This window comes from Emiliania huxleyi (genome assembly GCF_000372725.1).
Source record: "Emiliania huxleyi CCMP1516 unplaced genomic scaffold EMIHUscaffold_51, whole genome shotgun sequence".
Classification (NCBI taxonomy): domain Eukaryota; phylum Haptophyta; order Isochrysidales; family Noelaerhabdaceae; genus Emiliania; species Emiliania huxleyi.
In genome coordinates, this window is record NW_005198167.1 from 107,419 (window position 1) to 120,698 (window position 13,280).

General features: G+C 67.7%; 4 protein-coding genes across 4 annotated transcripts; 2 read left to right on the top strand and 2 right to left on the bottom strand.

Moving 5' to 3' along the window:
- Window positions 1-5,434: 5,434 nt before the first annotated feature.
- On the bottom strand, window positions 5,435-7,745 carry EMIHUDRAFT_211980 (hypothetical protein; the record flags this gene model as incomplete). The annotated part of the gene is made up of 5 exons (XM_005766414.1): window positions 5,435-5,479; window positions 5,570-5,953; window positions 6,176-6,256; window positions 6,353-7,665; window positions 7,706-7,745. The coding sequence occupies 5 exons, from the start codon at window positions 7,743-7,745 to the stop codon at window positions 5,435-5,437; spliced, it is 1,863 nt and encodes a 620-aa protein (XP_005766471.1).
- Window positions 7,746-10,281: 2,536 nt separating this feature from the next.
- Window positions 10,282-10,573, bottom strand: EMIHUDRAFT_211983 (hypothetical protein; the record flags this gene model as incomplete). Its single annotated transcript, XM_005766415.1, has 2 exons — window positions 10,282-10,298; window positions 10,369-10,573. The coding sequence occupies 2 exons, from the start codon at window positions 10,571-10,573 to the stop codon at window positions 10,282-10,284; spliced, it is 222 nt and encodes a 73-aa protein (XP_005766472.1).
- Window positions 10,574-11,039: 466 nt separating this feature from the next.
- EMIHUDRAFT_211984 (hypothetical protein) lies at window positions 11,040-11,445 on the top strand (the record flags this gene model as incomplete). The annotated part of the gene is made up of 2 exons (XM_005766416.1): window positions 11,040-11,318; window positions 11,383-11,445. 2 exons carry the CDS (start codon window positions 11,040-11,042, stop codon window positions 11,443-11,445), a joined length of 342 nt encoding a protein of 113 aa, XP_005766473.1.
- A 564-nt stretch (window positions 11,446-12,009) lies between these two features.
- On the top strand, window positions 12,010-12,971 carry EMIHUDRAFT_436949 (hypothetical protein). The gene is made up of 2 exons (XM_005766417.1): window positions 12,010-12,364; window positions 12,661-12,971. Exons 1-2 carry the CDS (start codon window positions 12,017-12,019, stop codon window positions 12,913-12,915), a joined length of 603 nt encoding a protein of 200 aa, XP_005766474.1. The 5' UTR covers window positions 12,010-12,016; the 3' UTR covers window positions 12,916-12,971.
- Window positions 12,972-13,280: the final 309 nt, after the last annotated feature.

Consider the following 13,280-nt stretch of genomic DNA (forward strand, 5'->3'; position numbering starts at 1 on the left):
GAATGCTGTAACGCGGAAATGGGTGGAGGAAAGAGGGCGGCAAATGGGGACGGCGGACACGGAGATGGAAGACCTGCTAGAGACCGAACAAATGGAGTCGCTGGGCACGGGCGTCGCGACGCACAGGGGGGGAAGGGAGATTGATCACATAATAGTCGACGCGCAGACACGAGCACGAGCAAGCGAGGCGGAGGTCATGCCAGGAGAGAAAGACGATCACAAAATTGTACACGCCGACATCATACTCGCAGAGGAGAACGCCGACGAAGGACAGCACAGGCGGATTGGAGTAAAACTAGACGACTGGGACGAGGCGGAATGGGCGACGTACGTGACTGAGACGGGGTCCATGAAGAATATGTGGCAAATAGGAGGAGAGACGTGGAAAAGGACGGGAGGAGGGAAATCATACATCGAAGAGGCACAGGCTATGATGGAAGCGGCGGCGACGGCGATCCGGAACAAGCGAAAGAAGGGCAAGACGCGAAGAGACGAGGACGGGGACGAGGAGCGGCCAGCGGCGAAGACGCACCGCGCGTCGCTCTGTGAACAGATTGGCCGGTGGTCGAGGCTAGCGGGAGAGGCGGAACGGTACCGAGGGGAGACGGGAGAGGACGCAAACGATATCGGGGACGCAGAACAGCGCAGAATCTACAAGGCACTGTGGCACCACGCAAAATTAAGAAAGATGCTCAAGCGGGAGAGGCACGGAGGCGATGCGGCGAGGGCGCAAGCCGCGCGGGATGCATGCCGACACCATCTGCAGAAAATGAGCAAACGACTTGAGAAGATGGACTCGACGGAGAGAGCGGTGGGGGAGAGAGCGGCGGTGCACGAGCTGGAGCGACTAATAACGACGACAAAGCAAGGACTGATACGAGACGTATTCAGGATACTAAACCGAGCGAGGGGACGCAGGACCGCACGAACGGCGAAGATAACGAGAATCATAGAGAAAGCGCCCCCGCCGCAACAAGGACCGGACGTAACGCACGAGGAGCCCGCGGCAGTGAGGGCGGCAGCGGCCAGACACGGAGAGCGGACGCTCAGGGCCGTCCCAGTAGCGACGAGGGTCATGGCGACGCTGATAAAAGAGTTACTGCCGCAGAACAGCGATGGCGGCGGCGGCGACACCAGTGGCGCACAGAGTGGGACGGAAGAAGACGAACGAGACGACACAACCAGCGTGGTGGAGAGAGTGTGCTCGTGGGAGAACTTCAAACGAGCCCTCGCAAAGTGCAAGGCCAAGAAGGGGACGGGGAAGGACGGCTTCAACGCGTACCTACTGCTGCGTGCACCAGAGTGGTTGCAACGAGCATACTGGGAAGCGACGATGCGATGCATCCGAACGGAGGAATACCCGGAGGTGTGGAGGGAATGGATCGCGATGCTAACGCTCAAGGCCGGCGGCACAGCGAGTGACATTGCGCAATATAGAGACCTGTGGCTCGTGCCACACGGACAGAAGCTAGTCATGCACATGCTAAGCAACGAGTACGACGAGGTAAACGCCAAGGTCATACCAGGATCTCAGGCGGGATGGGAATCGGAACGAATGTGCGCAGAGATGATAGTGACGGTACGATTAATGATAGAGCAGGCGGCGATCGAAGGACGCGAAATATGCATCGGCTTCCAGGATCTGTCAACATGCTTCATGAGCATCGTAAAGGAGATACAATTTCAGCTCGAGGCGGCGCTAGGAGTAGAACCCGAGATCAGCGCGGTAATTAAGGCGCTACACACAAACGTTACAGGGCAATTTGAGACCGAACATGGGCTGTCGGACGCATTCCCCCTGGACCGAGGCACAGGCCAGGGCGATCCAAACGGAGGGTCGAGGGCGAAGATGCCGATAGCAATGGGACAATGGGCGGTATCCAAGTACGCGAGAGGATTCGCAGTCACAAAAGGAGAAAACGGGCGGGTGCCACAGCTATATTACGCGGACGACGGCTCATTCATCACTGAGAGCACCGCGGACCTACAGGCGATATTCGACCTGAACTGGTACTTAATGAAGATGAGTGGCATGGCGGTCAAGGTCAAGGGAAAAGAAAAGACAGCGTACATGGCAGTACGATACGAGAATGGGATCGCACGAAACATAGAAGGCGCGCCAATGCGACTCCTCGACGGGACGGAAATTCCACAGATACGGGCACCACGCAGCATCAAGAGGGCGACTTCGACAGCGAGAGGACAGACGAGCAAGGGAGAAGACGACGTACAGACGGCGAGACAAACGGCGGTGGAAGCGGCGGCGGTCGAGATCTACAAATACCTGGGCACCCCGATAACCGCCCAGTGGCAGAAGGGGATGGAACCGGCGAGACAAAAAACGAGAAGGGAAGCGACGCGGCTAATGAAAATGGTGAGGTCACATGCCACGTTCATTAGCTCGCGCCTCTGATCAGCGCGACGCCTTACCTTTGTTGTCTCTGCAGACAATGGGGGAGTGTAAGAGATAAGGCGTCCCGGTGTGAACGTGTTCCACCCCTCACCCGTGTGCGTCTCTCTCTCTGAGAGAGGAGCCACCCTTCCTTCCTCCTGTGTCCTTGTCTGTCCCGCGCACATTGTCATGGAAGGTGGAGCGCGCACATTGTAGCGACGTTATACTAAGTCCTTTACTCTCTACGATTTCCGACAAGGACTTCAAGTAGACTGAGCTACGATGCATCAGTGTGTGTATCAGTGTACCAGCGCCGTGTGCATGCCGCGCATCATTAGGGCGATGCGGGGCGTCTACCCATGACATTCGCGCGTCAAGATGAAGGCGCGTGAAGACGAAACAGCTTGTACGACGAGCGTCCCATGCCTGCCGACAAAGAAAGAGAAAAAAGACACGTCAACCCCAGGTTCCCGCGAGAAGAGAGTCGCGGTGCGCTCAGCACCCGCAACCCCGCCCGTTTGCATGCCCGGCCGAACGAAGGCTGGCTCAGCCGACTCCCGGCGCGGACACGCTTCAACGGCGCCACAGGCTGCGCCGCTCGCGCTGCCGAAAAAGATCGAGACAGCGGCGGCGAACGGCAAGGCGGGCGTGGTGCAGACGTGGCTCGCCGGGGACGGGCGGGTTGATGCGACGTGCGTGCGTGGCGGTGTGAGTGGCTGGACGCTCCTGCTGATCGCCGCCGGACACGGTCACAAGCAGATGGTCGAGGTTCTGCTGAAGCAGGGCGCGAGGGTCGACGCGCAAGACAGCTACGGCAGTACGGCGCTGATTGCCGCCGCCGTCAATGGCCACGTGCAGGTGGTCGAGACGCTGCTGCGGCACGGCGCAGAGGTCAACCTGCAGAGCATTCGCGGCACCACTGCGCTCACGAACGCTGCCTACTACGGCCACGAGCGCGTGGTCGAGCTGCTGCTGCGGCACGGGGCGGAGATCAACCTTCAGGTCCCAGACGGCCACACTGCGCTAACGTACGCCGCCTACTACGGCCACTCCGAGCTCGTGCTATGCCTGCTGCGGGCAGGCGCAGACATGGCGCTGCGCACTGCGGACGGCCACACGGCGCTGCAGACCGCCAAGGAGAAGGGCCACACCGAGTGCGTCGCCGCCGTCAAGACGTTTCTGGGCGAGGTGGTGGCGGAGAGGCGCGACGCGGCGGCGGTCGAGGCGGGCGGCGCGGGGGCAGGCAGCGCTTCGGGCGGCGCGGGCGGCAGCAGCGGGCCTGTTCCCGAGGACATCGGCGCAGGCGGCGCAGGGGCGGACGGCGATGCCGCCTCGGGCAAGGGGGCAGCGGCAGCATCAACTGCCGCGTCCTCTTCTGGCGGCGTGGAGAGCGGAACGGGCGAGGACGCCGTCCCCGAGGAGGTCGTGGAGGCGGCTATGCAAGGCGACGAGGCGGTGCTGGCGTGGCTCGACGGCGGCGGGCAGGTGGACGTGACTTTCACTGCGAAGGGTGTGAGCGGCATTACGCTGCTGATGGCCGCCGCCCGCTACGGCCACGAGCGGCTGGCCGTGGCGCTGCTGCAGCGTGGCGCTTCGATCGACCTGCAGAGCAGCGTCGGCAGTACCGCGCTGCTGTGGGCCGCCGACCGAGGCCACGAGCGGGTGGCCGAGGTGCTGCTGCAGCGTGGCGCCTCGATCGACCTTCAGACCAGCGACGGCCGCACCGCACTGATGCTCGCCGCCCTCAACGGCCACGGGCGGGTGGTCGAGCTGGTGGTGCGGTGCGGGGCAGAGATCAACCTGCAGAGCAGCATCGGCAACACCGCACTGATCATCGCCGCCTACACAAACCACCCCGCCGCTCTCCACTGCCTGCTGCGGGCGGGCGCCGACACGAAGCCGCGCACGGTGGCTGGACACACAGCGCTGCAGGTCGCCAAGGAGAAGGGTCACGCCGAGTGCGTGCGCGCCCTCGAGGAGCATGCGGCGGCCAAGGCGGCGGCCGAGGCGGTGGCGAAGGAGGCGGCGTGGGCTGCGGGGGCGGCGGAGCGGGCGGCGGAGCGGGCGGCGGCGGAGGCGGAGGCGGCGCGGCACGCCGAGGAGCTGCTGGCGGAGGTCGAGACGGAGAAGCGCGGCAAGGGCAAGAAGGGCAAGAAGAAGAAGAAGGGCGGAGGGGCGGGCGCGGCTGGGCCGTCGCAGGATCCCGAGGCGCCGTCAGGGGCAGCTGCAGCCAAGCCCGCGAAGCTGGACAGGGAGGGGTTGATCAGGCTTCTCGAGACGCTCCACGAGGAGCGGATTCGGTACGGCATCACGGCGGAGACGTCGGTCGAGGGGCTGGCGGAGGCGTTGGGAGAGGAGGCCGAGGCGGCAGGCGAGGCGAGCGAGGAGGAGACAGCGGGGGAGACAGGGGAGGCGGGCGAGGAGGCGGCAGCCGAGGCGGCAGCCGAGGCGCGCCGAGAGGCTGAGGCAGAGGAGGAGGAGGCCGCGGCGGCGGAGGAGGCGGCGGCCGAGGCGGCAGCGGCAGCCGCGGCGGCCGCGGCGGTTGCAGAGGCGGCGCTCGCCGCAGCCAAGGCGAGGCGCATCTCGGCGGCCGCTGCGAGGGCGAAGGCGCGGGAGGCAGCCTAGCCGTAGCCTGCGCGCAAGACCAAGAGGTTTCTGCGTGCTGGCGCAGTGGAAGGCACGGCGGCGGCCAGCTCTGCCGGCGCGGCGGCCGGATCGTCGAGGACGCCCGCGACGGTGGCAGGAACGTGGAGCAGGAACATGTCCGGCGTGACGCGGTCCACCACGAGCGCGTGCCGCACATCCGACCGCGTGCCGTGCCGCAGGTCGCCGACGGCCGCCTCGAGCGCCGCCCGACAGCTCGTGAGCTTCCGCTTTGGGACGAGCAGCGCGCCGACAGGGACGCCGCCGTGGTCTGACCGCCGAGAGCGGAGGGAGGCGTCGAGGGAGGCGTCGAGGGAGGAGGTGGCCGGCTCGGGCATATGCACGTGGATGGTGCCGCGGGAGGCTGAGGGGACAGCAGCTTTTCTTTTGAGCTACTAGCTAACGGGGAGAAATTCTCCAGTGAGAGCAATACCCATACGCCTCCTATGTGTACACACGTTCATGACCCAGTGCGCAGGACCGACGTACAGACTGTGATCATCTTGCCGAAGAGACGTGTGCGGCGGCGCGCACCAATGCTGCGGTTACCTTTTGCGGCGACGCTGTGACGTTGCACTGCAGCCAACGCGCGCTCGGGCAGCTGTCCGCGAGCGTCGCGGCGACGCGCTCGTACCTCACGCCGAGCGCGGCGGAGAGCGCCTCGTAGATGTTCGCTTTGGCGCCGCGAGGCCTCAGCTCGACGGCGGCGGTGCGGCGCTCGGCCCACGGCAAGAATAGCACCCACGCCAGCGCCTGGCCGTGCACCGCGACGAGCCCTGCCGCCGCCGCAACCTCGCGCGCCTGCGCGGCGACCGGAAGCGCCTCGAGCGTCGTCGGCCGCAGCGCGTCGCCCAACCCGGCGCGGCGCAGCGCGTCCAGCAGCGCACCCTCGTTCGTCAGCCCGCGCCGTGGCGTCGACTCGCCAACGTTCAGGTAGAGAGGCGAGCGGCGCACCCAAAGCAGGGGCGGCCGTTCCGGCGCGGGCGGCGGCGCGCCCAGCAGCCGCCCGATGCTGCGGAGCGCCGCCGCGCGGAACGCGCCGACGCGCGGCCGCGACGCCGGCGCGGCCGGGTGGAAGGGGGCGGTCGTGCCAGTCAGCGTGGCGAAGCAGGTGCAAGGCGCGTTGAGGAGAGCTCGCACGTCGGCGGCGACCTCGGCGCGCGGTGTCATCGCGCGCAGAGCCCACTCCCACGCGTGCCACCGGCGCGGGTCGGCACTTAACTTGCGCCCGACGGCGGCGGTCGGGTAGACCAGCGGCACAAAGGTGGGCGGCGCCGCGGCCGGGCGGAGGGTGAGGAAGTGCTCGAAGCTCGGGACGGCGTGGAAGGCCATGTGGTACACGTTGTTGCAGGAGAAGGGCACGAGCACGCCGAGCGACCTCCGCTCGCAGCGGCGCAGCTGGTCGGTGGCCTCCGCCGGCCGCACCTTGAGCACGCGCTGGTAGCCAAGGGTGTACTCGCTGAAGCCGTGCAGCATGGCCGAGTCGCCCGCCTCGGAGGTGACGGACGGACGGAGCTGTGACGCCCGGTCGGCGTAGAAGGAGACGCACGCGTTGTTGAAGGCGAACGGCCCGACGAGGTAGTCTGGCACGCCCGCGGCCCCTGCAGCTGCCCCCTCCTCGTTTCGGCGGGGCCGCACGTCGCGGCCGGCGGGCGGCTGCTGCAAGTGCCGTGGCGCCTCCGCCTCCACCGGCACGCCCTCTCGCTCCCTCGGGGCTGCCCGCGCGGGCGCCACACGCAGCGACCTCTGGAGCGCCGCACGCACGTGCCCCGCGGTCCGCTCTCGCTCGGCGGCGAAGAATGCCTTTGCGCCGTCTGATATGGTGCGCCGGGCGCTCTCGTCGCGGAGAAGCTGCTCCACCTTGGCGTGCAGCTCCTGGGGCGAGTCAAAGTAGGTGACGTGTGGCCACTGGTACCACTCGGCGAACTGGAGCCACTGGGCCGCCGCCGCAGGGGTGCACGCGTCGTTGGGCTCCGAGGCGCAGCACGGCACGTCGGCCGAGGGCGGCGGCGCGGCGAACCACGCGCGCGCGTCCTTGATGCTCCACCGATTGAGGAAGGGCACCCTCCTCCTCTCGCCGCTGCTCGGCCTCCACGGAGTGTTGCCGGGACCCTTGTGGCTGCAGAGGCCGGTGGCGACGTGCAGCGCGGAGAGCAGCCGCAGCGAGGGGGCGAGGAGCGGGATGCCGAGCGAGTACGCCTGCACGAGGCCGTACGAGTGCATCGAGTACGGCAGCAGCACCGCGAGCGGGTGCGAGGCCACGTCCTCGTACGAGTAGCCGCACACCTTCGACCTCGCGTACACCCTGCTCGCCGTTGCGTTGGTCGGCGCCCTCCGGCACTGGTCCGACTTCGTGTACAGCTCCGACAGCCACGCGAAGCGGACGGGCGCCGACCCCGTCCCCGCTGCCCGAGCCGCGCTCCCGTTCGCGATGAGCGCCGCCCAGTGCCGGATCGCCTTGTTGTACGCATGGTTGCCGCAGCAAAAGAGCACCTCGCTCCTCGTGCCGGTGTACGGCGTCGCGGCGAGCTGCGGCGACGTGCCCGGCCACGGCACCGGCGCGATGCCCGTGGTGCGGCGCAAGTACACGTCGTCGTACGCATTGGAAGCGGCGACCACCACGTTGGGCCCTGAGCCCTAGAGTTGTTTTTTTAAATTCTTTTGGCGAACCTGGTGCGAACGGGAAGACCGAGCTAGAAGAGCTCGTCATCGGGTACCGTCGCAGCGAGGTGACAGAAAGCCCGTCATGGTTTTTGCCGCTCCGTACGAGTTCTGGGTATGATCTTTCCACGTTCGACAGTGTGCTGGGCTACCGCGGCGATGAGAAGGACCTGCTCGAAAAAGTCATCAACGCTGCAAGCAAGGCGCGGAGCAACAATCCGGAGGAGGCCAGCGAGATCGTCCTGCGCGACAACGTGAAGGACATCCTCGACAAGGAGTTTGGGAGGTGCGCGTGCACACCGCCCACACACGCATCTCTCTCTCTCTCTCTCTCTCTCTCTCTCTCTCTCTCTCTCTCTCTCTCTCTCTCTCTCTCTCTCTCTCTCTCTCTCTCTCTCTCTCTCTCTCTCTCTCTCTCTCTCTCTCTCTCTCTCTCTCTCTCTCTCTCTCTCTCTCTCTCTCTCTCTCTGCTTCCTACTCTCACCGCGCAATGCCGATCAATAGGACTAAATTTACCTTCACGAAAGAGACGCCGCCTGGCCCCAAGAGCAAGCAACGCATGGACCTCGGGATCTGGATGCAAATCTGAAATATGTTCCAGCCATCTACTTCTCTTCCACCTGGTGGAGGTGGTGCGATGGGGACTGGCGCACACTGCGAGGTTCTTCGTGTCTTGCGCTTTGGTTGATCTTGCGGTGATACCTGATACCAGCCGACATATCAGCAACAAAAGTGGGGCTCGCGTATCGGCGGCGAACACCATGGAGCAGAGCTTTGGCATCTATACTCCATATCTTAGAGCCTAGGCACACTTAGACCCGCTTGCTAGGCGTCGAGGCTCAAAACTACCCAACCAGTGTCGTCCCAGGGATTCCTCTCTTGTAGGACAGGTTGCACCCAGCGCGGCACGGGGGAAGCGCGCGGGCCTCCTACTACTTCTCACTGGTGCCTTTTCCAAAATTCTTTTTGGCCAGTGCGCGCCAGTAGTCCCATGGCCATGCCCAGAAAAAGAAAGAAAACAGACAAACCAAGGGAGGGGTGGGGGAGGACGGCACGCCGCCACCACACAGGGATTTTAAGGAGAGGAGTGTGGTGGTGCTAGCCGTCGCCCTGGTACGCCCACCCTTGGGCGTCTGCCCCTCGCCTATCTCTCTTCGCAGTCCCTCGCCGATTCTCGCTGCAACCTTCATGCCACCTCGCGGTCGTCCCACTCTCGTGTCTCGTCGTTCTCTCCCGTGCCCAGTGTGGTGCGAGGGAGGATGGTAAAATTCTTTTTGGTCCGGCAGTCGACGACGACGTGCAGCTGCTGCTGTTCGAGTCGTTCGGTGGGTTGGGGAGGGGGGTCCGTGAGATCCTCTGGAAGGCGGCGAACGTGCTGCAGAACAAGCTGACGCGGGCCCAGTAGTACCTCGATGAGGTGACTTGGACCACCAAGAACTGGCTAGGGCCTAGGCTGCAGAAGCAGCGTATCTCAGTCGTCCTTCACACAGACAGCCATCGCAGAGCAGATTGTGAATGAGCTTGCCTGCGGCGAGGGCGGTCGAGTGCACGGAGCTAAGTGCCTCGCCGTCCTCGCAGGAGTCGCTTAGGCGGCTCCAGTGGTGTACCTGTGTTAGTGCCAGTGCGCGCCAGTCCCGTGCCCAGTGTTTTCCGCAGAAATTCTTTTCTCCCGGAGCTTCGGATCTCCTCTCATGTTTGCGCTCTCGGCCGCCTCCGGCCTGCTCCTCCCGCCGCGCGGGGCGGAGCGAGCGGTCAACTCTCGCGCTCCGCGACGGACCATTGCTGCTACCGCGACAGACCCGGTGCAAGAGGGCTGGGTGCGCGACGGCGACGGCAACCTCGTGCTCCGGCCTCAGGCTCGCCGGCCCACCTTTTGAGCCCGCATCTCACCTCCCACCTGTCCCTGAACTCACTCATCAGAGCCTCCTCGCTCGCCGCACGAAAACCACGCACCTTGGTCGTATATGCAGGCACGCACCCACGCGCAGATCGCCGGCCTCGCGCGGATGCAAGGGCGGCGGGAGGGCCACGAGGCGTTCCGCGACCGGCCGTGGCCCTCCTCGATCGGCTTTGGCGAGAGTGTGGAGGGAGTTGCGGCGCGAATGGCCGGACGCCGCCGGCGCTCGGCGGCTGGCGGCGGCGGAGGCCGCTGGGGTGAGCGCCGCGCGGCAGCGGAGGCGGCGAGGGTTGGCGGGGTGTGGGCTGGGCGGGATCACGGGGTGGAGGACTTTCGCGACGCTGTCCGCCCGACGCTCGACACCTTTCTCGACGGCTCAGCGGCCGACGTTGACGGCCGACGGCGCGCGCCGCCGCGCGCGGCCAAGGTGCTGCCGCCGGCAGGGCAGCTGACGACTCGCGACGGCGCACCGCGCGTCGGGTTGCAGCCGAGCCGATCCGTCGGTGGGGCAGAGGCGTTCCGCGACGGCCTGGCGACGCGCGACGGCTCCGCCAGCGTGCGCGACGCGCCGCTTCCTCGAGGCGCCGCACCCGGCACGTGTGTAGGGAAGGGGAGGGAGAGCCTCGGCCCTCTCCTGGAGACTTTCCTGGAGACTTTCCTGGAGGAGAGAGAGAAGAGAGTGGGGAAGTTACTCCTTCGGCTCGCCTTGCCACAGGCGCCGGCACGCGCGACGCCGCCGCGAGTGCGTACGCCGCCAGCACGCGCGACGCCGCACCCGGCGTGCACGACAGCGGCGTGCCGCAGCAGCGTCGGCCAGCGAGCTCCCCGCCGGCCGGCATGCCACTGCCGGCGCGCGGCGCCCCTCCCGGCACCCTCCCATCGCCGACCGGCTTGCCTCTGCCGGCCCCTGGCGGCATGGCGGCTGCCCCTGGCGGCATGGCGGCTGCCCCTGGCGGCATGGCGGCTGCCCCTGGCGGCATGGCGGCTGCTCCTGGCGGCATGGCGGCTGCTCCTGGCGGCATGGCGGCTGCTCCTGGCGGCATGGCGGCTGCTCCTGGCGGCAGCCGTCTGCCGTCGCCGCCGGCCGGGATGGTCTCTCCGCCGGGCAGTCTGCCGTCGCCGGGGATGGGAGGGCCTCCCGCGGGCATGGGAGTGCCGCCGCAGGGCGCGGCCGGAGGACTGCCCGGCATGAGCGGCCCGCCTTTGGGAAGTGGCGGTGCGGCGGCACCGCTAGGCGCGACCCCTCCTTCGGGCCGCCCCACGCCAGGGCCCGCTGGCGCCGGCCCGGCTGCCGGCTTGCCGTCGCCGCCGACGCAGCGACCGATGCCGGCGCCGCCGACGCAGCGACCGATGCCGGCGCCGCCGGGCGGTCTGCCGACGCCGCTTGGGAGCGGCGTTGGGAGCGGCGCGTCGGCGCCGCCGGTTGGCGCAGGCTCGGGCCGGCCAATGTTCGATCCGGCCGGCGCTGGCCCGCCGAGCAGCCTGCCGAGCAGCCTCCCCTCGCCGCCGTCGCGCGGCGCCGTCGCCGCCCCTCCCGGCACCCTCCCATCGCCGACCGGCATGCCTCTGCCGGCCCCTGGCGGCATGGCGGCTGCCCCTGGCGGCATGGCGGCTGCCCCTGGCGGCATGGCGGCTGCCCCTGGCGGCATGGCGGCTGCCCGCCCCAGCGCGCTGCCAGCGCCTGCCGGCGGGCTGCCCGCACCGCCACAGCGCGGCGCCCCGACGGTGCCGCCGCCGGCTGGAATGGCCCGCTCCCCCGACGTTGCCGCGCCTCCCACCGCCAGAACAGGAGCTGCTCCCGCTGGCATGGGAGTGCCGCCGCAGGGCGCGGCCGGAGGACTGCCCGGCATGAGCGGCCCGCCTTTGGGAAGTGGCGGTGCGGCGGCACCGCTAGGCGCGACCCCTCCTTCGGGCCGCCCCACGCCAGGGCCCGCTGGCGCCGGCCCGGCTGCCGGCTTGCCGTCGCCGCCGACGCAGCGACCGATGCCGGCGCCGCCGGGCGGTCTGCCGACGCCGCCTGGAAGCGGCGCGGCGACACAAGGTGGCCGCCCGGTGCTGCGTGAGTGAACTAGCCACTTCTTAAGGACTGCTTGGCACTCACTACAGGCGGCGGCGGATCCCCGCTCCCTGCACCCGCTGGCGGGCAACCACCGCTTCCCGCCCCCGGCAGCACGCCCGCCCCCGGCGGCGCGCCTGTCCCCGCGATGGCGCCGCCGAAGGGGCCTGCTCCGGCGGGGATGGCGCCGCCGAAGGGGCCTGCTCCGGCGGGGATGGCGCCGCCGAAGGGGCCAGCTCCGGCGGGGATGGCGCCAGCTCCGGCGGGGATGGCGCCGCCGAAGGGGCCAGCTCCGGCGGGGATGGCGCCGCCGAAGGGGCCTGCTCCGGCGGGGATGGCGCCGCCGAAGGGGCCTGCTCCGGCGGGGATGGCGCCGCCGAAGGGGCCAGCTCCGGCGGGGATGGCGCCGCCGAAGGGGCCAGCTCCGGCGGGGATGGCGCCGCCGAAGGGGCCTGCTCCGGCGGGGATGGCGCCGCCGAAGGGGCCAGCTCCGGCGGGGATGGCGCCGCCGAAGGGGCCTCCCCCCAGCGGCGTCGCGCCCGCCCCGGCCTCGGCCAACACGGCGGCGGCAGCCGGCGAGACGGCGGAGGCGGTGGCGAAGCGCGCCTTCCTCGCCCGCAGCGATTCGAGCTCCGGGCCGCCGAAAGGGGTGCCGCCGCCGGCCGGCCATCCTAGCGCGGCTGCGCCAGGGCAGGGCGCGCCGCCGTCCGAGTTTGCGTCCGAGCGCCTAGATGGGGAGAGATGGGGAGAGCGCGTAGTCCTTGTCGTCCAACGATCACTCGAGAGCACTCGAGAGAGGACACGTGTGCCGCTGTGTGCAGCCGTGGTCAAGCCGTGCTCACTGCAGTCGTCAGCGCACGGCGCGAGACCGCACTCACGCGCTGAACTTGGTGCACTCACGGCACCCGGGCCGGTGCTTGCACTTTGAATGCCGTGGGGCTCCTCCCCGTGTCCGGGCGTGGAGATGACTTTGTGTGGTGTGTGCAGACGTTTACCTGACCTGTACCGTAGGTTCGACTCGCTCTCCGACGACCAGGTGCGGCAGCTGTGCATGAGTGGCGACGCGCAGGACATGAGCTACGCCATGGACGAGATGACCCGCCGGAACGACCTGAGGGGCAGCCAGGGGACGAGCATCCCCACCGGCCGCCGCGTCTCGATGCAGGGGCTGCAGGCGTTGTTCGAGGCAGGAATGGCGCCCTAGCCAGACCTGGTGGCCGAATGTACATGTGGAGTATTCCGAGGGAGAACGAGGAGCAGAGATGAGAAGAAAGAGATAGCGTGATGCCCGAGTGCCGAGTGGTAAAATGCAACTTTGGCATTCCGCACGGCGGCTTGCCGGCGCGCTCAACGACAGAAAAAAAAATGCGCTTTACCTGCGAAAGACACTACTCTCCCCCCCCCGTCACTTGTCCCCCTTGGCGTGGCGCGCCTCTCCCCCAGCTCTCGGTATCGCGTACTGCACGAGGCTACCGTGGGCCCCGCCTGCGCGCTGGGGGTTCCCTGCCCTGTCGGGAAGCCTAGCTCTGAACCTGGGGTCGCTACCTAATGCGGGGCTCCTGGACGGGTGATGAAGTTCGCCTTGAATCTCTCGTCTCGCTTTCCCCCCTACTCGCGTCCATCGGGGGTAC